At 39.9% G+C, this 24460-nt stretch overlaps 2 protein-coding genes across 3 annotated transcripts; one reads left to right on the top strand and one right to left on the bottom strand.

Annotated features, from left to right (window-relative positions):
* The first annotated feature begins 8299 nt into the window (after positions 1 to 8299).
* Positions 8300 to 12191, top strand: LOC109236547 (11-beta-hydroxysteroid dehydrogenase-like 5). Its single transcript, XM_019402742.1, has 6 exons — positions 8300 to 8597; positions 9949 to 10141; positions 10435 to 10520; positions 10692 to 10823; positions 10975 to 11139; positions 11585 to 12191. Exons 1-6 carry the CDS (start codon positions 8415 to 8417, stop codon positions 11960 to 11962), a joined length of 1137 nt encoding a protein of 378 aa, XP_019258287.1. The 5' UTR covers positions 8300 to 8414; the 3' UTR covers positions 11963 to 12191.
* Positions 12192 to 12633: 442 nt separating this feature from the next.
* On the bottom strand, positions 12634 to 23471 carry LOC109236546 (protein ABHD11). 2 transcript variants are annotated; one of them, XM_019402740.1, is made up of 13 exons: positions 22949 to 23468; positions 22683 to 22790; positions 22114 to 22140; positions 21528 to 21618; positions 19436 to 19479; positions 18396 to 18494; positions 17598 to 17655; positions 17452 to 17504; positions 17049 to 17150; positions 16110 to 16175; positions 14720 to 14841; positions 13795 to 13966; positions 12634 to 13006 (listed from the first exon to the last, which is right to left on the bottom strand). In XM_019402740.1, the coding sequence occupies exons 1-13, from the start codon at positions 23069 to 23071 to the stop codon at positions 12944 to 12946; spliced, it is 1128 nt and encodes a 375-aa protein (XP_019258285.1). In that variant the 5' UTR covers positions 23072 to 23468; the 3' UTR covers positions 12634 to 12943. The 2 variants fall into 2 exon arrangements, with proteins under 2 accessions (XP_019258285.1, XP_019258286.1); XM_019402741.1 differs by lacking the exons at positions 12634 to 13006; positions 13795 to 13966 and having other exon boundaries at positions 14732 to 14841; positions 16110 to 16179; positions 22949 to 23471.
* Positions 23472 to 24460: the final 989 nt, after the last annotated feature.

Raw genomic sequence — 24460 nt, 5'->3', positions numbered from 1 at the left:
GGCGGGGCGATGAATTATACTTGAACTTCGAGACGTCCCCTTTGTCGCCTCATTAAAAACCTCTTCGAGAAAACCCAACTGGGACAAAACCCGGATGAGGGAAAAATAGTACGACGCGGAGGGCGTCTGTTTTTAGAAGTTGAAGTATTTGAGATGGGCGACGTTCCAATTGTTTTGTAGTAGTTTTCCCTCCATCGTTTCTAGTTGAAAAGATCCTTTGTTTGCTGCTGCCGTGATTTTGTATGGCCCGTCCCAATTGGTTCCTAGTTTGCCTTCTCTCGAATCTTTGCTCACTTGTGTTTTAGCCTTGAGTACATAGTCTCCGACTTTGAGTGGTCGTACTTTGGCTTTTTTGTTGTAATACCGTTCTGCTTGTTGCTTTTGGGCTACCATTCTTATGTAAGCCATGTCTCTTCGCTCCTCTGCTTCGTCGAGGTCCTGTTTTCTGTTTTCGACATTGCTTGGCCCGCTTTCGTTGGAGTATCTCAAACTGGATTCACTAACCTCGACTGGTATCATGGCGTCAGTCCCGTAGACTAGTGAATATGGCGTTTCTCCTATGCCTGTTTTTGGCGTGGTGCGGTATGCCCACAGTACCTCTGGTAGTAATTCCGGCCATAGTCCCTTGGCATCCTCAAGTTTTTTCTTCAAGATATTCAGTATTGTTTTGTTGGAGGATTCAGCCTGACCGTTACCGGTAGGGTGATATGGCGTGGAGAGTATTCGCTTGATGTGCCATTTTTCAAAGAACTCGGCGATCTTCTTTCCGGTGAATTAGGGTCCATTGTCACAGTTGATTTCTTTGGGGATGCCGAAGCGGCATATGATGTTTCTCCATATGAATGTGATAACTTCCTATTCACGTATTTGGGTGAACGCACCTATTTCTACCTATTTGGAAAAATAGTCAGTTAAAACCAAAAGAAAACGTACATTACCTCGTCCTGTTGGGAGGGGTCCGACGATGTCCATTCCCCATTTGATGAACGGCCATGGCGATGTGACAGAATGGAGGTGCTCGCCCGCTTGGTGAATCATAGGGGCATATTTTTGGCACTGTTCGCACTTCTTGACATAATCGGCAGCTTCCTTCTTGTGGGCCAATAACATCCTGCTCGAATGAGGTATCTGACGAGGGCCCGACTGCCAGTATGGGAACCACAGTGGCCTTCGTGTACTTCCTCGAGTACGCGTCCTGTTTGATTCAGCCTTAGGCATTTCGCTAATGGGCCCCCAAATGTTCTTTTGCATAACTCGTGATTTATGAGGCTGTATCTGGCCGCCCGCATTCGAAGCTTTTTGGCTTCCTTTTTGTCAGCTAGGAGTGCTCCTTCATGCAAATATGCTATAATATGATTGCGCCAGTCCCAAGTCAAATTTACAAAGTGTACCTCGAGTTGGTCTATCGATGAATGGAGGAGGGTGACCACGTTTTCCTTTGTGATGTTTTTGGTGGCCGCTGCTAATTTGGCGAGACCGTCTGCCTCGATGTTTTATGCTCGAGGTATTTGATCGAGTCGACATTCGTCAAATTCTGGTAGCAGTTTATGAATTTCTGCCTGGTACCTTTGTAGCCTCTGCTCTTTGATCTGGAAAGTCCCTGTGACTTGGTTGACGACGGTTGCGAGTCGCATCTAAGGACGACTAGTCGTGCTCCGTATTTAAGATCTAGTTTTAATCATGCAATTATGGCCTCATTGTTAGTCACATCAGGGCACCGTATGGATTGGCAAATGACTTCGCCTGTTGGAACATCGAGTACGAGTCCCAGTCCAGATCCTGACGCGTTGGATGCGCCATCGGTGTATAGGACCCATAGGTCGGGTAGACCAGACGAGGTACGATAAATTTCTTTTTCGACCTCGGTTATTATTTTGGCACTGAAATCAGCAACGAAGTCGGCGAGTACTTGCGATTTTATCGTTGTTCGCGGCTGATACGTTATATCATGCTCGCTCAATTCTATGGCCCATTTGGCCAATCTCCCCGACAGCTCGGGTTTATGCAGGATACCTCGTAGGGGAAAGGTCGTTACCACCGATATGGGTGGCATTGGAAATAGGGTCTAAGCTTCCGTGAAGTTATGACCAATGCCAAGGCCAATTTCTCGAGGTGAGGGTAACTCGTTTCGGTGTCTACGAGAGTTTTGCTAATATAATAGATCGGAGATTGCATACCTTTATCTTCGCGAAACAATACTGCGCTTACCGCGACCTCTGATACAGCCAAGTATATCAGGAGGCGTTCACCGGGTTCTGCTTTGGCGAGTAGCGGGGGAGATGGCAAGTATGCCTTTTTCTCAAGGCCTCGATGCATTCTACATTCCATTGGAGCCCGTTTTCCTTTTTGAGCACGTTAAAGAATTTGTGGCATCTATCGGAAGATCGCGAGATGAACCTCGACAGGGCAGCTATGCGACCCGTCAATTTTTGCACCTGTTTCTTGCTGGTTAACACTTAGGGTATTCCCTCAATGGCCTTGATTTAGTCGGGGTTGACCTCGATGCCTCTCTATGACACCAAGAATCCGAGGAACTTGCCTAAAGTTACGTTGAAGGCACATTTTTCGGGGTTCTGCTTCATACCGTATTTCCTTAGTATTTCAAAGGCTTCTTTCAGGTGGTCGATATGATCTTCCTTCCTTTTCGATTTGACCAACATGTCGTCTATGTAAACTTCCATAGTTTTTCCGAGCTGGTCCTTGAACATTTTGGTTACTAATCTTTGATAAGTTGGTCCCGCGTTCTTTAAGCCAAACGGCATGACTCGATAACAGTATGTTCCTTGATGGGTGATGAAAGTAGTCTTCTTCGGGTCTTCTTCCTCCATGAGGATTTGGTTGTAACCTGAGTAGGCGTCCAAGAAACTCAATAACTCGTGACATGTCGTTGCGTCAATGAGCTGATCGATATGAGGCAGGGGAAAGGAATCTTTCGGGCAGGCCTTGTTTAGGTCTGTGAAATCCACGCACATCCGCCATTTCCCATTTTTCTTTTTTACCATAACTACATTGGCGACCCACTGAGTATATTTCGATTCTCGGATAGAGCCGTTAGCGAGTAGTTTATCCACTTCCTCGCTAACGGCCTCATTGATTGCGGCATTGAATTTTCTTCTTACTTGTCGTACTAGGGGTAGAAGGGATCGACGTTCAACTTGTGTGTGGAAACGTCTTTCGGAATACCTGGCATATCTGCGTGGGAAAAAGCAAACCGACCGACATTATTGATTAAAAACTCATGAAATTTACATGGCTCGAAGAGCTTATGGCCTATGTAAGCCTTTTTGTTACTTTTACTGCTATCTAGTAGGACGGGATCAAGATATTCTATTGTTGATCCCGCGGCTTCCACGATGTCGGGGTCCTTGATAACGTCTTTCTGATCGTTGAGTTCGGACCTCGACTTTAATAATTGTTATGCTTCTGAGTTTGTTCCTTCCAGCTATTGAGTTAATGTGCAATCTTGGGCGCTGCGGTAGCATTCTTGGGCTGTGCGTTGTTCGCCTCGGATGCTAAATACCCCCCACGGGGTAGGGAATTTGATTACTTGATACAAACTAGACGGGATAGCCCTCATGGCGTGTATCCATGGTCGTCCTATGATTGAGTTGTAAGTTGTATCCTGGTTCATGACATGGAACGTCGTTTCTAGGGTGACGCCCCCGGCCAGAACGGGCAGCGTTATTTCTCCTGAGGCTCATCCGACTCCATTGTTAAAACATGTTAGTGTTATGCATCGTGGTACTATCTTGTCCTCGAGTCGCATTTGTGCAAGAACTCGAGGGTGAATAATACACGCGCCGCTTCTATCGTCTACCACTATTCTTTTAACATCAGTATCTGAAATACGTAAAGTAATGACAAGAGCATCGGAGTGAGGAAAAATCAAACCGTTGGTATCTGACTTATCGAAGATGATACTTTCTCCGAGGTCATCATATCGCTCGTGGGTGATTGACCGCTTTAGCTTGTGTGTGGTGGTAAACTTTATGTGGTTGATTGCTGCTTTGTCGCCTCCACCAATGATCATTTGAATGGTGCGGGTAGGAGAGGTCGGCTTTGGTGGGCCTTGGTGTTGTTCTCTTCCGCGGCCGAAATTGGCTCTTCCTCGGTTGCTCATCAGTTCCTTTAGGTGCCTCCTGGTGGAGCATGTTCACTACCTCTTGTCGCAGGGCTATGCAGTCCTCAGTTTTGTGACCTCGCTCCTGATGAAATTCATAGAGGATATTCGAATTTCGAGTACTTGGGTCGGATTTCATCTTTTGCGGCCACTTCACTTTCGGGCCAAGCTTCTCCAATGCGTACACTATCTCTGAAGGGGAAACACAAATTGTGAGCAGATAAGAGCGGAGGCATACCTTTTTTGTTCCGCTGAGTCCCTGTATGCGGCATGGACGGTCCTTCCACATGGCGAGGAGATGGTAGGACGACCGTTCTAACATAAGGTTGGTGCCTGTCTCGGTTGAAGCGGGGTCCTAACTGATCTCTTCGACCGTCACTACGACGGTCTTTCCTTGGCTCTGTTTGAATTGAAGTTAACCGTTGTATCGGACCGTTGAGGTCGTCTGCATCCGCTCTCACCTCGGCGCAGTAGGGGTTGTGAATTTCTTCCCAAGTGGTGGGGGGTATTTCATGAGTCTGCTTAATAGTTTTCTTGTCGCTCTTGATCCGTTCCTGCTCAACCCGTTCTGGAAAGCTGCTACCGCCATTCCTTCTGATACATTTGGTAAGCTCATTCTTACCCTGTTAAACCGGGCTAAAAAGTCCCTGAGTCCCTCACAAGGCGATTGCCTAACGGCGAATATATCATTTACTCTGGCTTCCGCTTTCTTAGCTCCGGCGTGGGCGGTGACGAACTTGTCAGCCATTTCCTCGAACGTTGTTATAGACCGTGCTGATAATTGTGAGTACCAAGTTAAGGCTCCTCCGGTTAAGGTTTCACCAAACTTTTTTAGCAGCACTGACGGTACTTGCTCCTTTGATAGGTCATTTCCCTTTACTGCTGTGATGTAGTGAATGATGTAATCTTCGGGATCTGTCGTGCCGTCATATATCTTCAGATATGACGGTATTTTGAAGGTTTTGGGTATGGTATGCGGGGCTGCCTCCTCGCTGATTGTTCGATGAACCGGCCGACATCCCGTTTCGTTAGCAGTTTTGGGGCTCCTGGTATTTTATCGACCCTTTCTTGATGTTACCTCATATGGTCACAGAGCTCTTTGTTCTCGTTTTCCATTTCCTCCATTTTCTTTAGGATGGTCGTGAGTGCGTCATTACCTGCATCAATAGCGGTGTGAGTGTTACCTGTTGGGAGAGAGGGTTGTTCATTGGTAGTCGTTGTGATATCTGCTGGTGCGGCATTTCTATTCACCCTTTGAACGGGTTTATCAAGTATGTCATTTAGGGTACTTGTCAACCACTCCTCCAATAATTTTTTCACTGCTGGCGGTGCTTCCTCAGCTGTGGATGTGGAAGCTCCCATTTCGCGCGAAGCGGTTACGCTTGCATGAGGAGGAGGTGAGTCACTCCGCCTGGGTGTAGCATTTGGTGTTACATTCTCATTGTCTCCTCCGTCATCCTCGTTGATGGTGTTTAAGATATTGGTAGTGACACCCATTATTGCTTTCTGTCTTTCGTCTCCTTTTCCTGCCATTGTAGTTTGTGCAAACGAGGAAAAGATGGCTGTTCTATTTTATGATCTAGAAAAAACTAAAATTTTAACTAAAAAACTCCCCGCAGACGGCGCCAAATTGTTTGACCAAAAAGTGTTGAGCCTTTTAGTTAAACCAATTAATGATAAGATGAAGGATGGATCTTAGTTAAAAATAATAAAATCTAGACCAAATATTATGTGAAGTTGATAATATGGACAACGTTAATCCGCACGTTTGTATTCAATGAATGCTCATAAACGCGATAACACAAACATGCAATAAATATAGATAATGGCAATGAAGGTAATAAGAAAGAATCCACCACCCAATTATTGTATGACTTGGATGGTTCTTTCCCCTGACAGCAACGTGGAAAGAAGAGAAGTGAAGATGGTTATGAAATCTTTGGATCTTGTGAACAAAGAATAAATAACATGTGCTTGGACAAGATAATCGATGAACAAGACAACTTTTGTATATTTTCTCTAGTCAACCTTTTACAATATGTTTTCCTCAGAAAGTCAAGAAGGTCCCTTTTTGTTCTCTATCTCTTCCTATTTATAAGGGATATCTCCAAAAAAACCCTAAAAAGTACAAACAGGGAATATCCAAAGGAATATTCCTTATGTCCATATCTGAACCTATCCTACTGTTACTTCTTCACTTCAGCTGCTCGCCCTCGACAACAGCCCTCTCGAGGATAGCATCCCGCTATTACACCACAGTCGACCCCGTCCTTGGTACCGTTTGTCTACTATTACCAAGTCGCCAAATTTAGACCAATATATTAGGTTGGTAAATTTCTGAAGAAGGGGTCCATATGTAACCTTAGATGAATCCCACATTGAATGAGAGAGGCAGGTAAAAAATGTTATAAGGCACAATACAAGTCATATGGTACGTGCATTTCTGGGGCTCGATGTGGCATAGGTCAAAAGATAAATCCATGCAGGCCTAAGCCTAAAGCGAACAATAGGTGCAATGGATTTGAGCTTTGACAAATATATGTGATGCCCATGACAGAGAACGAGCCGATGAGAACGGGTCAAGTAGGATTGGTAGGCTTCTAGGTTGGCAAGCTTGTGAAGAAGGGGTTCACATATCACTTTAGCCGGATCTCATTTCGAAATAGGGGAGGAAAGTGAAGAGCTTCATAAGGAACAACTCAACTTCACATGGTACGCATGCTTTTAGGGCTCGAAGTGGCATAGCCCGAAAGACAAATCCATATGGACCTAGACCTAAAGCAGACAATACGTGTCATGGACTTGGATCGTGACAAATATGGTATCAGAGCCTAACTCTCTCTTAGTATGATGGTTGGGGCAAACCTCAGCAAGGACGCTGAGTCCCAAAGGGGTGGATGTGACGCCCATAACGGATTGTGGGCCCATGAGGGCGGGACAAGCAGAATTGACAGGCTTCTGAAGAAACTTAGGCTGACAAGCTTCTGAAGAAGGGGTGCACATGTTACCTTACGCGAATCCCACATCGGAACGGGAGAGGAAAGTGAAGATTTTTATAAGACACAACACAAGTTCATATGGTACCCGCACTTTTAGGGCTCGATGTGGCATAGCCCGAAAGACAAATCTGTATGAGCCTAGGCCCAAAGCGGATAATATGTGCCATGGATTTGGGTCGTGATAAATATGTGTGATGGTTATGGTAGAGGACGAGCCAATAAGGGCGGGTCAAGGAGGACTGGCAGGCTTCTAGGCTGGCAAGCTTCTGAAGAAGGGATGCACATGTCACCTTAGGTGAATCCCCATGTCGGAATGGGAGAGGAAAGTTAAGAGCTTTATAAGGCACAACACAAGTTCACATGGTACACGTGCTTTTGGGGCTCGGTGTGACGTAGCCGGAAAGACAAATTCATGTGGACCTAAACCCAAATCCGACAATATGTGCCATAGACTTGGATCGTCACAAATATGGTATAAGAGCTTGACTCTCCCTTAGTACGATGGTAGGGAAAATCTCGCTGAGTCCTAAAGGGGGTAGATGTGACACTCATAGCGGAGAGCGGACCAATGAGGGAAGGTCAAACAGGATTGGCAGACTTCTAGGCTGGCAAGCTTCTGAATAAGGGATGCACATATCACCTTAGGCGAATCCCACATCGAAATGAGATAGTAAAATTTTATGAGGCATGACACAAGTTCACATGGTATATGTACACTTTCGGAGCTCGATGTGGTGTAGCTCAAAAGATAAAGTCGTGCGAGTCTAGATCCAAAACAGATAATACGTGTCATGGACTTAGACCATAAAAACAAATCTCTTTTCATTTTTCTTTTGAGGCACGTTTATATAAAAAAAAGTAGGAATTAAGCTAACCATTGATCGTTTAATTTATAATATTTTTGTGAATTTAATTAAATAACATAAAGCTTGCTCCATCCATTTTAATTTACGTGACAAAATATGAATTCGCACAAAGTTAAATAACCAACAACTTTTTAGCCTATTTCAAATGACAACATATACTCGGACAACATTCAAGTTGAGATAATCGCTGGTCTGATATCATGCAATAAATTCCAAAAACAACTCCCTCCATTCGTCACCAATTCCTTATAGCACCTCGTACCACGTGTTCAAACACCTCTTACTCCATGCATGTACTACTCAATTAATGTTTATCTTCCCTGCACTAAATGTTAAACTATCCAAAACACCAAAAACCAAGAAGAAAACCATACCCTCTTCTCATTTTCTCTTTCATCTTCTTCTTGACCTGATCAAAAAAAAAAAAGAATGGATTTGGTGAATTCAGTGCTGAACGTTGTGGTACCACCAGCAAGTTTGGTGATGCTGGCGTTTGCATGGCCAGCTTTGACATTCATAAACACGTGTGAATGGCTCTACAACTCTTTCTTTGGTGAAGATATGGAGGACAAGGTTGTCATCATCACTGGTGCTTCTTCTGGTATTGGAGAGGTAAAAACTCAATTAAAGGACTCTTGATGCTTTTTGTGAGTTGGAATTGTTAATTTCTGTGTCAGTTTCATTTCCTTCTTAGCAATAGATAGTACAATTCTTAAGTTGACAAAAAATGCAGCCGTGCATGAAGCATTCGCATTCACACAGGCAGGGTCCGAGAAGGGCCCACCCCAAGGGATGGGATGTGACTTAGGCTGGGTCCGAGAAGGGCCCACCCCAGGGGATGGGATGTGACTTAGATAGCCTATTCTGATACAGTATCAGCGGCTGCGGCTGATACTGATTCCCGCTGATACTGATTCCATGGCTCGAGCTTGTGACCTATAGGTTACACCGAGAATTTTACTTATGCTCCAAGGCTCCCCTAGTACACTTCTTAAGTTATTTTTGAGATTTAAGTCTTTTAAGTCAACGATTGGAACTGAATCCCAAAACTGAAAAACAAGAAAAAGAGGGAGGAAGACACTCTTTGCCTGTCAAATGGACTTTGTTAAGGTACTTGGATACTTGCATTGTGTACCAGAAATAGGGGTCAATTGTGAGTAATTTACATTTACTTTGTCATAACATGAAGACAAACTACCTTTCTAGTTTATGAACTTACTTTTAACCACATCACCTAAATGATACTTACTTAATTACCTCTTAAAATCACATTAGCTGATTAACTTCAGCTTAGCACAGCTGACCTCCTTCAATTTATTTTGTATAAAATTACTTAAATCACCTTTAGCTTAGCTTGTAATTATGACAAGTAGGGGCGGAGCCACCACTATAGCTACGGGTTCGGCAGAACCCAGTAGCTTTGGTTTAAATTTTTGTATTTGTGTTAAAAATACATATAATATGTATAAATAATCTATTTAGAACCTAATAAACAGAAAAATTGTGTTTTAGAACCCATAAACGAAAAATCTTGGTTCCGCCTCGAATGACAATACGTGTTAAAATGTATTATGTGATGCCAATCACCTTGTCAGCTTTTTGTAACTACGAAAATCTCCATTCTATCTCATAAACTTTCTTTGAATGTACCTCCAATTCTAGCTTATAGAATTTCTTTAAACGGCTTTATGTGATTATCTTTTGACTTAGCAAATATCATTTTCACAAATTTCAATTATATAGGTTGTAATTTGGAAATTTTGGTTCTTCACCTAGAAGATGCATCAGCATATACATTTAGGGGGGAGGATTAATTATTTATGTGACGGCATAAAGACTTAATTTGCCGTCCGGTATTAAAGCTGCAAGCATGCTAGTCTTCTCTTTTTCTTCTTCTTCTAATTTCTTGTGCATGAACAATATTGAAAAAGTTACTGATCTTTGTTTTTTTATGTAATATTAGCAAATTGCCTATGAATATGCAAAGAGGAAAGCCCATCTAGTTCTGGTTGCGCGACGAGAAAACAGACTCTGGGGAATCAGTGAGAATGCGAGAGGACTAGGTGCAAAAAGTGTCCTCATAACAGCTGCAGATGTTGTTAAGGAAGCTGATTGTAGGAGATTCATCACTGAGACCGTAAACTTATACGGGCGTGGTAAGTACTTACTACTCATTTCATGCAAAAGAGACCCAACTGTATCAACCAGATAATCTTTCGTTATGTAGTTTCAAATCTCCAAGTTATGTTCTAGAGACAAACTGATTTGTTTCTATTTGCATTATGCAAATTGGTGAATTGATTTCTGGAAAGAAAATAAGACTAAAACTGGGATCGATAGTACTTTGTATAGCTTGGCATGTTTCAATCGTCGAGAATATCACCTAGTAACCAAACGGTCGTCTGAATTTTATTCTGACAACAATCTCCTTTTGTTTCCCTCTTTTCAGTGGATCATCTTGTAAATACAGCAAGTTTGGGTCATACTTTCTACCTGGAAGAAGCCACAGATACAAATGTCTTCCCCATTTTGATGGTATGTGAAGCTTTTACGAGAGATCATCCACAATTTTCTCTTTTAGTTTTGATGCAGTTATTGGTATAGTGATTTTTCCCAAGTTTGTTGCTGCACGCAGGGATACCTTTTTCATTTATCTTCGAATATGTTTCCAAATTTATAGAAGTCTGAATATTGTTCATTTTTCAGGATATCAACTTTTGGGGAAATGTATATCCTACCTATGTAGCTCTACCTTACCTGCGGCAAAACAAGGGCCGAGTCATAGTGAATGCTTCAGTAGAGAGTTGGTTACCCTTGCCAAGGATGAGTCTTTATTCTGTTAGTAATTCTAACCATTGCTATTTATTCCTCAAAACTGAATTTGTTTAGTTTGGGAACTGAATTACTCGAGATTTCTTCATCCTCCTCCTATTCCCATCTTCCCCAAGAGATTATAATACTTGCATCACATCTTCTTTCTGTAAAATAGGCAGCGAAAGCAGCACTTGTAAATTTTTATGAGACGTTGAGATTCGAGGTGAACGGTGACGTAGGGGTCACAATAGCAACACACGGATGGATTGGGACTGAAATGACAGGGGGGAGATTCATGCTAGAGGAAGGTGCTGAGATGCAGTGGAAGGAAGAAAGAGAAGTAAGTCTCTCTTTTCCAAGAAATGGCATTCTTTGCCCGAGATTTCTTAGTAGTAGTTACTAAATTCTCCGTCTAACAAGCACGCGAACATTGTTTTAAGGAACAAAAACATATAGCAGCTTTCTCCAAGGACCTGTCTTCCAAGCGCCCAGGGTGGAGTGGGTTTAAGTATTATACCGTCTGTGTGTGAAAGTTGAACATTCGGAATTTGTATAACTAGCCGTAGTTTCAAGGAAATTAGATTAAACTGATAGGAGCATTATTGAACTGAGAAGTTAGCTCTTCACAGGGTTAATGCTGTTAAGAGTCGGGCAAGATCATATAACCTGCATCTGTTTATCATTTATCACGGATTTTATCACCTTTGTTTTCTGATATGCTTGGGAACTTTTGGTAATATTTTATCTCCACGCAATTAAAGTTGATATATGCATTCTCATGTAAGGTTCATGCATCGGGAAGTTCAGTGGAGGACTTCGCAAAGTTGATTGTATCAGGGGCATGCAGAGGAGATCCATATGTGAAATATCCGAGTTGGCACGACATTTTCCTTCTCTATAGAGTATTCACACCCAATGTTCTCCAGTGGACATTTCGGATGGTTCTTGCAGACCAAGGTGCGCGGAGAACTTCCTTCATTGGCACTGGAAGGCCTCTTCTTGAGTCAACCTCTCCTCGCAGACAGCCTCTTCCCGAGTCAACCTCTCCTCGCAGACAGCCTCTCACTGAGTCATCCTCTCCTCGGCGACAGCCTCTTCTCGAGCCAACCTCTTCTCCCCGGAGACGAGTGGGGCCTGTTCCGGTTCAGCAGCAGATCGAATGAAGAAAGCAGAACGAGTTATTCCTTTACTTTTACAGTGATTGTGTTTGAGGGTGTTTTGTTAGTCAAGATTTTGTGGATATCATTGTAAGAGTTCACAAGATACAACCAATACTCGGCTCAATAAACGAATGTACTTGGCTTGTTTAAGAATGTTTGGACTTGGTTGGACTTGGTTGTGGAGACGTTTTCGATAAAAAGTTTTCGTAAAGTTCCTTTGGGATGTTATGTATGGTAGCCTGTGAATTGTTAGGCAGGGACTAAGTTATTCTTTTTCATTGCCTCTTCCACATTGGCATCAATTGCTGTTACAGCAGGTTGAGGCTTCCCATTATAAACAAAAATCTCTGCAGATGCACCAGATTATACAACTTCATCTCATGCTAATGTTCATCTTCAAAAGTGACTGTTAGATAACAGACTGTGTGACTGAATAAAGAGGCTTGTACCTAACGGACAAGCTTCTGACTCTTGGTCTAAAAGAGGATTATTTTAATGCACGAAATATATGTTATGATTCTCTGATTCATAACAATTCTACACTGAGTGATTGAATATTGCGGTGATAGCCAGGTGTGGATTTTCGTGGACACTAAAATTCATGTACACACAGATATTTATTTCATTCAGCCAATATATTCAATGTAAGCAATAAGTATTTAGTGAGGGCTCACTTTTCCAGAATGATATATGATGTAACTTGGTACAATCATTTTCCTTGAAGAAAGATAATTTCTCTTACATTTTTGGGGGAAATTACAGTACAAGCTGACTGGCAACGAGATTCTTTGCACAATAATGTATCGCATAATCAGATTCAAAGGTGAAATTGCCTCGCTATATCTCACGTTCTAAATTGAGCAAGCACAATGAATGAGATGATATACACTATGCTACAAAAAATGGACCTTTCTGCAATCTATAGGTCTACAAGTTCGCAACCGATTTCCCCGACCATATCACCAATGCCCGAAGTCCTTGAGCCTAAAATCCTTGGAAGGAAAAGGAAAGGATCTTGAACAGCCCATCTGGGTTATCGGCATGTACCTGGAAAAAGAAATACCCTTGTCATTAGGATTAGGATCGCGAGATGCATAATTGCGCAATTTCTTTCAGCACGGCAAGTCAGAAGGCCGTACACTAAGATTCAAAATTGTTCATCATTGTCGAGGAACAAGAGTAATGGTAGAAATATGAAAGCTCAACTATTACCCTTGTTTCACCATCTGCTTTTTTAAAGTCAATAGCTGTTAACAGCAAAAGAAATGTATCTTAAGTTCATCGTTCAGAAATTAGTGCGTGTCAGAATAGTTATTGCGTTCTTAAGAGTTCTGCTTTACGTAATCACACTGGAAAGTTATTCTTTCTGATTCAATCAGGTCAGCCTGTTCTCTATGTCATCAGTTTGGGAGCAGAGTGTAGATAGTCCAGCACAGGAAGAACAAAGGGTCACCGTGCCAGTTAAAAACTCGAGTCAATCTAGATACTCCCATCGTTCCATTTTATGTGACATTACTTCCTTGAGAGTCCATTCCAAAAAGAGGCACCTTTCTACATTTGGAAATAACTTAAATATTAATTTTCTATTTTACCCTTAATGGCATGCTTTTATAGCCACAAAAATCTCGTGGCATGGCTAATACCACAAGTTTCAGAAGTCTTTCTTTCTTTCTTAAACTCCGCATCAGGTCAAACTACACCACATAAATTGAAAGGGAGGGAGTATGATAAATTACCAGTTTTCAAATCTGACGCACACTTAAAAATGGAAAGCACTTTGAAACTTGAGAACTTACGCAACATACAGCATAATGTGTAGGACAGAAGCAACCTACCCAATGACCTGCATCTTCAAGGACATGCATTTCAACTCCACCTCCCTCCTCTACAGCTTGTTCCTCAGCAACATGGATTCTTCTGATATCCTCAAGGGCCCACCTATGCAGACTTCTTTCTGCTTTCAAAAAATTAACATGCACACCCCGAGGAACATCTTCCACAATTTTCCTGCGTGAAGATTATCACAGTTACCATTTTTCTTCTTCTTTGAGAAGGAATTACTATCTCCTCTTTTATAGAGAATGAGCTGTTAAGCTTGGTGACAGAACCAAAAATGAAATGAAAGATGTGAAACAAACCATTGATACATTTTTCTATGATTTAACTAACTGTAATGTACTCATTGCGAAGTTATACATTCATTATCATATGAACAGAAAAAGGTAACCGTTCATATTTATTCTTAGCATGTCAATAATTTTGCTTTTTAGGGTCAAAAGGTAACCAGTCCTCCAGTGCATCACCCGTAGAACTGAAATTTTTCTGATCATCTTGCTATTCTTATATTAATGTTGAAACTACATCTTGTCAAAAGACATTCTGCAATTTATCTGACATTTCCATGTTATTTTTCTTAAATTTTTAAATTTGATTGATAGCAACAGGATAGAAAGGTCGTGCATGTTGGTGACTTGTTGAACCACTATTGGTACAAGAACCGGCCCACGAGACCGGCCCAGGCACACCTCTAGTGGTCCTACCGGTCCGGGCCCACTTAGCCCGTTTGGCCCGCGGTCCCGGACGGGCCCACTTGCCACCCTTAGTCCAGACTACTCCAGAATCTACTGGGCAACAGGTAAAAAATTTTAATGACTAATTACTTTAAAAAGATAGTCTGGTCAAGGAATGAACAAGAAGTTAGAAGCCAAAAGAATGATCATAATAAAATCTGCATACTTAAAACTGACATAAGCAACCTACCACAAATTTGTATCTTCGTATGATTGATACATCTCAGCAATACCCTTGAGATCAAATACCCATGACAAATGTGAAGGGGATGAACCAGCAGGGTTGGTTTGACGAAGGTTAGTTACCACCCACTGCAAATATTACAAAAGCGGCAGTTGAAAAAAAGTGGAACTTGCCCATTCGCGTCTAACGTGCAAGCAAATTAACAGTTTTGAAATGGATACGTGCAAGCAAATTAACAGTTAGAATGATGGTAATGAACAATGATCAGCAAGATGAATCTTTTGTCAGACTTACTGCATTATATTTTTTTAATAAATCATCTATTGTACAAACAATTACATGCTACTTTCATCACGAGTCCGAACGCTGTTACGGAAGAGAGTCTGGCATTTAAGTGGAGATGCAGCGCATTTAAGTGGAGATCGGGTAGAGGGGTGAGTACATTTTCCACCAAGTTCGAGTCGTGCACTAGCTGGACCTCGGAGATTTCTCGGTTTTCAAAAAACAAATCGATGGCAACAAGTAGATATGGAGGGAAATTAACCCCCTTCTACTTTCCTCAAAGCAAGAAAGCATTGCCCTTCACTGAATTCCCTTCTCCTATTGAAAAACCAACTAAATACAGCGTTAAATGCTTGTGCAACGAGCTCATCCTCTTTGAGAAGTGAAGACAGAGGCGTATCTAGTGTAGACACAGTGAGTCTGCCCGAACCCACAGTGCCTAGCTCGAACCTCATATGTATGTGAAAAGACATAGAGAATACGCGTATATATAAAGAATCAAACTCACTGCATTAGAAGAACGACACAGTAGAATTCTGAACCCATGGACTCTAAATTCTAGATCCGCCTTTGAGAAAGACAGTTAAAATTTTGGACGGCGGGGAGCCTGAAACATTGTGCCTAACCGACCAAAACAATGTTCAAGAATATCATTTCAATAAATCACATGGAAAAAGAAGAGTCATGATGTTCTTCAAATAGGCTCTCTTTAGAAAGGAAATGCGGTTAGAGAGACTGGGGTGCCATTCTTGTCGTATAATTCTTATCCTTTCTTTAAGGACAACTTATCCTCTGGTACTCCACCTTCTGAATCATCAACTCACTTTTTCTATCAGAATAGTCAAGACAGATTACTGTCTCACTCTCAGGGGCACTGAGAAGGGTGGAAAACATTATGACTTAAAGAAGTGCATTTGCAACGTTTCTAACAGATTGCTGATATCTCATATCTCAGTTAATAAATATCAAGCTCAGTATCTCACTAGATGCAGAAAAGTGCCCACGCTTATCCATCTTTTGAAGTTTGCAAAGTTGAAGTTAAAGTGTAAACCTTTCATAATTCCTAGGAAGAAAAGATGTGAAGCCAAAAAAAAAATTGAGGCCAATGGGATACCTGTGCTACATCCCTGGAAAAACCTTCTAGTATAAGAGCCTCCACGATATCTCGTTTTGAAGAGACCTTCCTTGAAAAATAATATTCATAAGAAGAACTGATGTCAATACAAATTATGTGAATGTATCAGGTACATGATAAAACCGAGAGAGAGAGAGAGAGAGAGAGAGAGAGAGAGAGAGGGAGGGAGGGAGAAAAAAATAATAGTGAATTTATATAGCCTAGGCTAAAAAGGGTTCAAATATGACAGTGTATGCTATTTTAAATAAAGCCAAAACTGCAACAATTTCACCATGCAATAATAAAAGAATTAGCCGAGAAGCAAGCTAAAACCTAAAGGAGAAAGGCTCTCTTTCCCTTGTTCTGATACATATTCATCTTCTACTTCCAAAATAATGGACAAGCTTTTCCCACCAAAACCTAATTCGTCTTTGTCATAAAAATCCCATCAAATACCACAATCATACCTTAAACCTTACGCATTTCGTTTTTTTTCTTTCCAACAAACCTAAAGCATTTCAAACGAACTGTTTTTGGACTGGTAAAACATTTATAACCAAATATCTACACAATTTGATATGAACGAGCAGCCATCCACAATTTGATCAAATTTCTACACAAGTTGTTTCCCGTGAACTCCAGAAGTACACCCAAAAAAGAGATGCATTGAACAAGAAATTTTCACCCCCACCCCCACCCCGGGATGTGCTCCTATTCTGCTATTTCCTAACTATACACATCAGAGAATGATAAGGCCCACCGCACCTCCCACTGCAAATTTCTACTCAAAAGTCTTAAAAAGGAAGTCATATCTATATGACACACTACAGATATCATGGAGAATTAACAACAAGAGACCATAAAATTTGTTATGATTCATGTTAGGCAAATATACATGGAGACATATTTATACAAACTGAAATCACCAAAAGCACGCACCTCTTCTGGTAATTTACTCAGAAATGATATCAATTCAGCTGGATGATCATCTCCATCTGCACCAGCTCGAACCTCTCCTGGAGTAGCATCTAGAACCCAGACCTATGACACAATTAGTTTGAATTACTTCAAAGAATTAGGAGTTGGAAAGGAAAAAGCAGAAGAAAGGATAGCAAAATAGATCTCAAGAACAAAGAAAGTACATCACAGAAAATTATCATCCCTGAAAACCAATTACCAAAATCATCAATCATAGATGAGAGAACTGTGAAGCATATGGTATATATTGGCTTAACTGAGTTTTTAATATTGCTTTTAACCACTCACAGGTCCCAAACAAAATCCAAACTCTGTTTGATATTAGTGCAAGTATGCTTGTAGAATTTTGTTACAGAATACTTACCCTAACTGGACGTGCAAGGGGTTTTGCAACCTGCTCAACCATACTCAATGCAACTGCAAGGTTTAAGAAGAAAGATGAATGCCTGAACAACAAATTATCAATTGATTTCTCCAAGTAGCTTTCTACTATAATCAGCTAAGAGTTACCTTTTCCTCCAAAGCTGTGACCAACTACAACTCGGGGAGTCAGTCTGAGCTGTCCAAGCTAGACAAAGAAGAAAGAAAAATTGAGACCAAGCAATGTATTACCATAATCATGCTACCATCTCAGTCAAAAAGCAAAGAGGCAAAAAGGTAACCATTTGACCCAACCCAAAACCAGGAGAAAAAAAAAGAATCATAAGTGACTTATGACACACCATTGAAATGACATGGCATATACTCTATTACCCATTTAATGTGTTCATGAATTACAAATTTACCAGCACGTAAGCAACTTCCCAGGGAGAATGTATGGCCAATAATTCAGTGATACTATAACTAGAATTCCCATGAATTTTGATGACTATTGAGTGTGTATAGATTTCATGGAGAATGTTTGGCCAATGATTCACTGATGTTGTAACAACCGCGGATCACTGGCGGTTGAACTGGAAAGGGGGTTCAGTGTGAAACTTGCCTTAGGAAAATCCCATATCACATTGGGGGTTTGGGGGTGGGGTGGGGGGTGGGGGGGGTGGGGTTAGTAGTCATATAAGAGCGAGTTCAAGATTCAACTGTGAGGCGCCTTTTGGATTAAAACCCAAGGGCACAAAACTGTGAGGCCCAAAAGCCTTGAGGTGGCCTAGAGGGGTCGGGCCAAAGAGGACAATACTTTGGCAGTTGAGACTGAGCTGTAACAGGTGACAAGGCATGCCTTAAACAGTTCTATTGATACGGAATGTCATTGAAACGTTGGAGAATAGTATGTGCAGTAAGCAGCAGGTCATGGTCAAGAAACTATACCAGCTTTAAGACATCAAGAGCAGCTGATGCAACAGTATGTGGGCCCCTCTTCTTAAGAGATGCTGAATCACCATGGCACCGCAAGTCCACTAGGAGAAACTGCAGAAAAGTAAATCTACTGTGAGATGTCCCCAACAAAATCACCAAAATATATATCGTATCAAAATGAATCAACCATAAGATATCAAATGATCAGTTAGAGAAGAATGTGAGCTTGAGGATCACAACGGTGAAAGGAGTCAAAAGCAAATGAATTTCAGGATAGCATCCCCACAAAAAGGAGAAAAGATAGGTGGATGATCTGACCGCAGTTAATAGTAGTTTTCAGAAGTTACTGAAAATATTTAGGATAAGTCACAGAAGCTCACGTGAAATAGTGCAATGCGTTGGGAGCTTCATATGTTTTTGTTATTTGTAGAGCTTCATATATTACTGTTTTTGTTTTAACATTAATTTTTTGTTCAAATGAATCAATGACAAAAAACACTGTTTTCAGGGCAAGACACTTACATCCCCTATAACAAATTTTACCCAAGTCCCAATATAATTATACTGATGGGCCCCAAAAGAGTTCTCAGAGGCTGTTGATTAATGACTTTTCTGAAGTTTGGAATTGAATTTGCCCTTATATTTTCTTCACAGCAACCAATGAGAAAAATTTGAGGACGTAACATAGTATTAAGTATTAACATAATGTAGGCAGCTCAAAAAGGAAAGAACAGAAAAGCAGAGAAGAGGATGGTATTTGTGCAATCTTTACCATAAATGCTCAGCTGTTGATTTTATCTAATCCATGGACCACGGTTATGTGAAAACCTATTCCTGAAACTTTTCAATGTGTCCAATCCCTAGCTTTATGTGTGTGTGTGTGTGTGTGTATAAAGCTATCTCTCAAGGGTACTAATGTCAAATCAAATCTTCATTTCTCTTCATTCTTCACAGATCAAGTAAACAACATGCAACAGAACACATTTAAACATGATGCAGAGTTCTTTAAAATACTACATAAAGAGAAAAGAATAAATGTTTATCTCTACTACCTGCCATTTCGGAAATTCTTGGGCCAATCTCCTTGCAAAGCTTCCTGAAAATTTCAGATTGTCATCGAAATGGTCTAAGATGAGACTATAAGAAGCTTGAAGCAGGACTGTTTAAGCAGATTGGAGGAGTTGGGAAACTGTCTAAAGAAGTAATATGTCAACAATTTAACTAGTATTCTCTATGGAAATAAGAACAATCTCTATGCCTCAAGATGTGGAATTTGTATTGCATTCCAGCAATAGAAACACTTTTTAAATCATTCTTTTCCATAGGCAAACAATTTTGCATTTTATTGCAATATGAGTTCCCTCAAACTACAGGATCTTTTTCAAAATTCTGAAGTCTATTGCAAAATCTTGCAACACAATAAGATCAAAACAAAAAGAAAAAAATACAAAATTTGAGTAAACCATTGTCCTTGAAGGTGAAAGGAGAGTTCACAGGGAGCATGATGTTCATTAAACTAGGTTCACGCTCGGGGTGCAAATGAGCCCAAAATCTGGACAGTGCCAACTCGACTTGGTAACTTCAAAAAGGAGCTCAATGTCGGTTCAATATTGCGCAAGCCTGAATCCGAGGGCTCGAGCTACTTTGAGAGGAATTCCACAAGCTCAAGATCAGCTCTAGGCTTGAAAAACATCAGACCAATCAGGAAAAAATTCACTATCCACTTTTGGAAATTGAAGAGAAAAAGGTGGCCAACCTAATAGCTTAACAGCCAAAAAAGATGTACATAAATAATTAATCTACTTAAAGGTCAATTATCCTAAATAATTTTATCTTACTCATATCCCCATTAAATATATACTTGATCAAAGACTTAATAGTTGTTTTCTTGACTATCCAAAAATGCTTCGAGTTGATATACTGTGAGGCAAAACTTAGACAGAGAGGCTGCCCTGGGCAGAAGCTCATATAGAGAAATGAAGGCGGGGATGCAGGAGAGAAGAAAAGGGCCAGTATCTGGGGCTGATAATTCTCCAAAGGAAGCTACACAACAAGTTTTTTCCTAAAGAAGACAATTAAAAAGGAGACCAGTCTGCCGAGTGACGGGAAAGGCGAAGGCCCACGCTAAGCACCAGATGAAGCTGTATAACCCCTATATCAATGGGTTGGACCTAACAAGAAAGGAGGAAAGTGAAGATCTTGAGGGTTATGAAATACTCTAACAAAGGATTGAATATAAAACTAAAAATGATACAGCATAAATATATGATCATATCCAGCTTGTACTTGCAAGCGCGACTAGACAAGAATCAGGAAACTCGAGCTTTGATCAATTAGCTACTCAAGCCAGCTCAAACTCAAAATGAGACACAAGTTTTGACATCAAATCAAGTAGAGCTCAAGCAGCGTACGACCACTCCAATCACTTTTCAACAAAAAGAAAAATAGAAGTGTGCCAACAGCCCAGTCCATTTGCAGCTCCGTTCAGTCATTGCGAGCTTATTAAAAGAAAAGCGTTAGACATGTGAGATGTGACCATCTTACATGATCTCGTAAATATGGAAAGGCTGACTCGATAATATAAACAGATTGCTAGAGTTGATGTGCACGAAGTACCGTATTTTAAAATTGAATTTTGAAACGGCTTCGCCTATATGAGCTTCGCATAGCATAGCATGTACCATTCCGGATAGAAAAGGTTTATGATAGGTATTTATAGTATTTATATAGCTAACGCCAAAATTTTTAGGTATTTATAGTATTTATATAGCTAACGCCAACATAAAATTTGTCTTTATTTTTATCAAGAGATAGGGACTGGGATGGAAGAATTACTCGGTGCATTTGGAAAATCAAGGAATTAGATGGCACATGAATTTGTTTCCGTTCCTCATTGCTAATTTGGAAATTAAATCAATCTCATTAAGACATTCTGGCATTTCATTCACATTTCAAGCAAAATGCAACCTGCTAGTTACATAAAAAGGCTTGACTGAAAGATGCGCGTGCAATTTTCATATATGTCATCAGAAACAAGGACAAGAAAGGATAGGGACTTTGAAAGTATCATGAGTAATTCAGTGAATACACAAGAAATGAGCATTTGATGTGCCGTAATTCACAAAAATTTAAATAAATGATTACCCCAGTTTTTCCTGCTGCCTAGAATACCATGCAAGAGAACAGCAGTTGGTGGTTCAGGCAAAGATCCCTCCATGATATAACTCCATCTTACCTATACATCCAAGTTTTCATTGTCAATGGCATCTCAAGTGTAAATCAACAGAAAAACCCTTAATATGCATGAGAAAATACCAGTCACTAGTTTATTTAGCATATTGATGAGAGAATGAGTGAGGTAAACTGAAGAAAAGTTGAACTCTACAAATTTATGAAAATATAATTGAGTTATACAGTTGAGCAAGTTTTCTGAATAATGAATCTTAGTTTCTTAAGACTATGAAAATATTTTTCTGAAGTCATAATTTTTAGCAATTATGATGATATCCAGCAAAAAGGGATGTCTTTATAAAGTTATATCCTCGCTCCAGGAGAGGAGGATGATTCAATATTGGGCAGGAGGTCAATTGTCATGCCTTAAGGGAAATATATGCACTGCTACATTCCACATGCATACTTCACAAACAAATACAAATGCAAACACAGATTAAGACAAAGAAAAATACAGCAAACATAAAACAGTTACTTTTCAACTCAAAATAAAACTTACTTTTGCCCCTTGGACGAGCTCATATGCCTGCATATAAAAGTCATCTCATCACTAGTAGTTTCAGTTGCACGTCAAACAACTTTGGTAGCCACACTCTTCAATAATCACATTTTATAGGGAAAAAGAATTACTTTGATACTACGTAGTTTGTGAAAGAAAACAGATACACCTTCCTCAATTTTTATTTTTATTTAGACGATTTACCTTCCTCCAGCTTTCAAAGTTCCATTGAACTTTCTCATGAGTAACTTTCATGTAAAAGTGTTAAAATAAATACATAACTTGTCTTTTTCCTCTGAGAAACAAAAACTTAAAGAAACAAGAGTATAAATGAAAAGTAAAAGAGAATATCATTCCTTAACAATTTGCTTGGAAGCAAAGAAAAGGAAGATATCCTATGCTAAAAAATGATTGTGTACAATCCTTCTGGAGGGGCAAAATAATGTGCAGTGTAAAAGGTCACAAATTTGATGGAAGGTCTCAAAAATTTTACTATAACTATACAGTCAACTCAAGCTATCCAAAATAAGTATACAATAATAATAAAAGATAGAGTGCAGATCCAGTACCAATACTTCAGATGGCACAACAACCTTCCCGCTGGAAAGTCTCTCATCAACCAATGTCATTCTTATATTTGAACCTTTAAACATTCTTTTCGAACGAACAAGAGACACCTGAGATGAGCAAAGTGAAGCACAACATTCCTCAGAAAATGCAAAGCTGCTCATTATTTTAAAATAGAATCATTTTTAAGTGCCAATCACCAGGTAACATTTTAATTATTAAGAAACTAAAAACAAGAACAAATTGCTCCTATTTTCTAAAAAATTACCTTCTGGAATGGTCTAGAGATATTCACTTTCTTATGAATCAAACCAAGCCCAGGTGAGTCTTTTGTTAATGCAGCTCCATTTTCGAAACGCCGGCAGGCCGTGAAATTCGAAATGGCCGACATTTCTCTTAGAGAAGAGATCGCCGAAGAAACACCGCCGCCCAAATTCTCTCTTCCAATTAACTTGTACAGCTTTTCTAAGAAATGGAAGACGGAGAGAGAGTCTCAAACTAAGTTCAATGAATTGGAAGAGACAAAATGGAGAAATGGAAAATGCGACGGAGAGACCGAGGGAGAGCGTGGGGATCTCCTCTCTCTCTCACACACACACAGTCAAACACACACTGTCTTTCCCCTCCTATGTAAATAGAGGAATTTCTTCTGTATTTCTCAGCCAAGAGATTTGTGATGGCTGGCTTTCGTTGTAGTATTTCGTCAATAGCGCGCCGAAATTAAAACCCCAACTTATTTCTTTGATGACCACTAAAGAAGAATATGACGGAGCGTCTATTACATGGGAGAGTAAAAGAATTGTACAAGAAAAAACATGAAATATAAAGAATTATTAGAAGCACAAGTGGAGTATAATTTTGGATAAGCAAATATATTTCAAAGTTGTGGATGAGGACAAAAAGTAGATAATAATAATTTTTGCTGCGATCGGGGCGGCTCAAGTATACGTGGGACCTAAAGCCAAAGTTTAATATGAGGCTTAAATTTTTAAAAGAAAGTTATACGGTATGTTTTTATTTAAAATCTATTTTTCTAGCATTTTGAGATATAAAGAGTTAATAATACCTTTTATAATTGATCATTCCTAATAATTCATTTTCAATTGATAATATAGCCAACTCATTCAATCTTTCTTGAGATATTGTACTTTTAGATAAGATTTTATAGAGCAATAAAAGTATAGAACTATTGGAAGCTTAAATTTCTTGGAGAAAGAAGGTGAGTAAGAATATTAAAGAGAAAAACGAAAAATATGTAGGGGTTTCTGAAATATGAAAAGATCGTGAAAAGAAAGATTGACTTGGACAAATTAAGAAAGAGAGAGTAAATATTTTACACGTTGTCTAATGAAGGAGCAAGAAGTGAAAAATTATAACATTGGGAAAACTATTCATCTAGCCATGTATAAGAAAGTCAAATTATTACTTTATTTACGTATCTAAAGAGCTTTCTTTACTTTTATATTAAAAACTCTACTTTTGTATTAGAAGTACTAAATATTATTTTTTTAAATACATATAAACCTATTACTTTTAAGAAAAATGAGGCCCCTTACATTTGAGGGCCTAAGGCACAAGTCTTATTACTCAAACACATTAGAGCTGCCCTAGCTGGGATGAAAAGAGTGAATTCTTTGATTGCATAATTTCCTTTTTTTCTTTCTATTTAACAATCAGTTCTGATCTATTATTCACTTTTCTTATGATTTTAACACTGTATTATTATGATATTAAATAAAATCCATTAAAAGCAGATGCATAAGAAAGATCAACATTCTTT

This window comes from Nicotiana attenuata, unplaced genomic scaffold (assembly GCF_001879085.1).
Source record: "Nicotiana attenuata strain UT unplaced genomic scaffold, NIATTr2, whole genome shotgun sequence".
NCBI lineage: Eukaryota > Viridiplantae > Streptophyta > Magnoliopsida > Solanales > Solanaceae > Nicotiana > Nicotiana attenuata.
Note: the sequence above shows the minus strand (reverse complement) of the source record. Positions and strands in the feature narration are given on the sequence as shown.

What these genes read in the sequence shown, in the direction of transcription:
- LOC109236547 (XM_019402742.1), top strand. Translation starts at nt 8,415, where the DNA reads ATGGATTTGGTGAATTCAGTGCTGAACGTTGTGGTACCACCAGCAAGT. An exon ending in ATGTCTTCCCCATTTTGATG is followed by an intron (nt 10,521 to 10,691) that starts GTATGTGAAGCT and finishes TTCATTTTTCAG; the next exon opens with GATATCAACTTTTGGGGAAA. An exon ending in AGTGGAAGGAAGAAAGAGAA is followed by an intron (nt 11,140 to 11,584) that starts GTAAGTCTCTCT and finishes TTCTCATGTAAG; the next exon opens with GTTCATGCATCGGGAAGTTC.
- LOC109236546 (XM_019402740.1), bottom strand. Translation starts at nt 23,071, where the DNA reads ATGTCGGCCATTTCGAATTTCACGGCCTGCCGGCGTTTCGAAAATGGA. An exon ending in TGAGTAAATTACCAGAAGAG is followed by an intron (nt 16,176 to 17,048) that starts GTGCGTGCTTTT and finishes TTTTCAAGGAAG; the next exon opens with GTCTCTTCAAAACGAGATAT. An exon ending in TACGAAGATACAAATTTGTG is followed by an intron (nt 13,967 to 14,719) that starts GTAGGTTGCTTA and finishes ATCTTCACGCAG; the next exon opens with GAAAATTGTGGAAGATGTTC.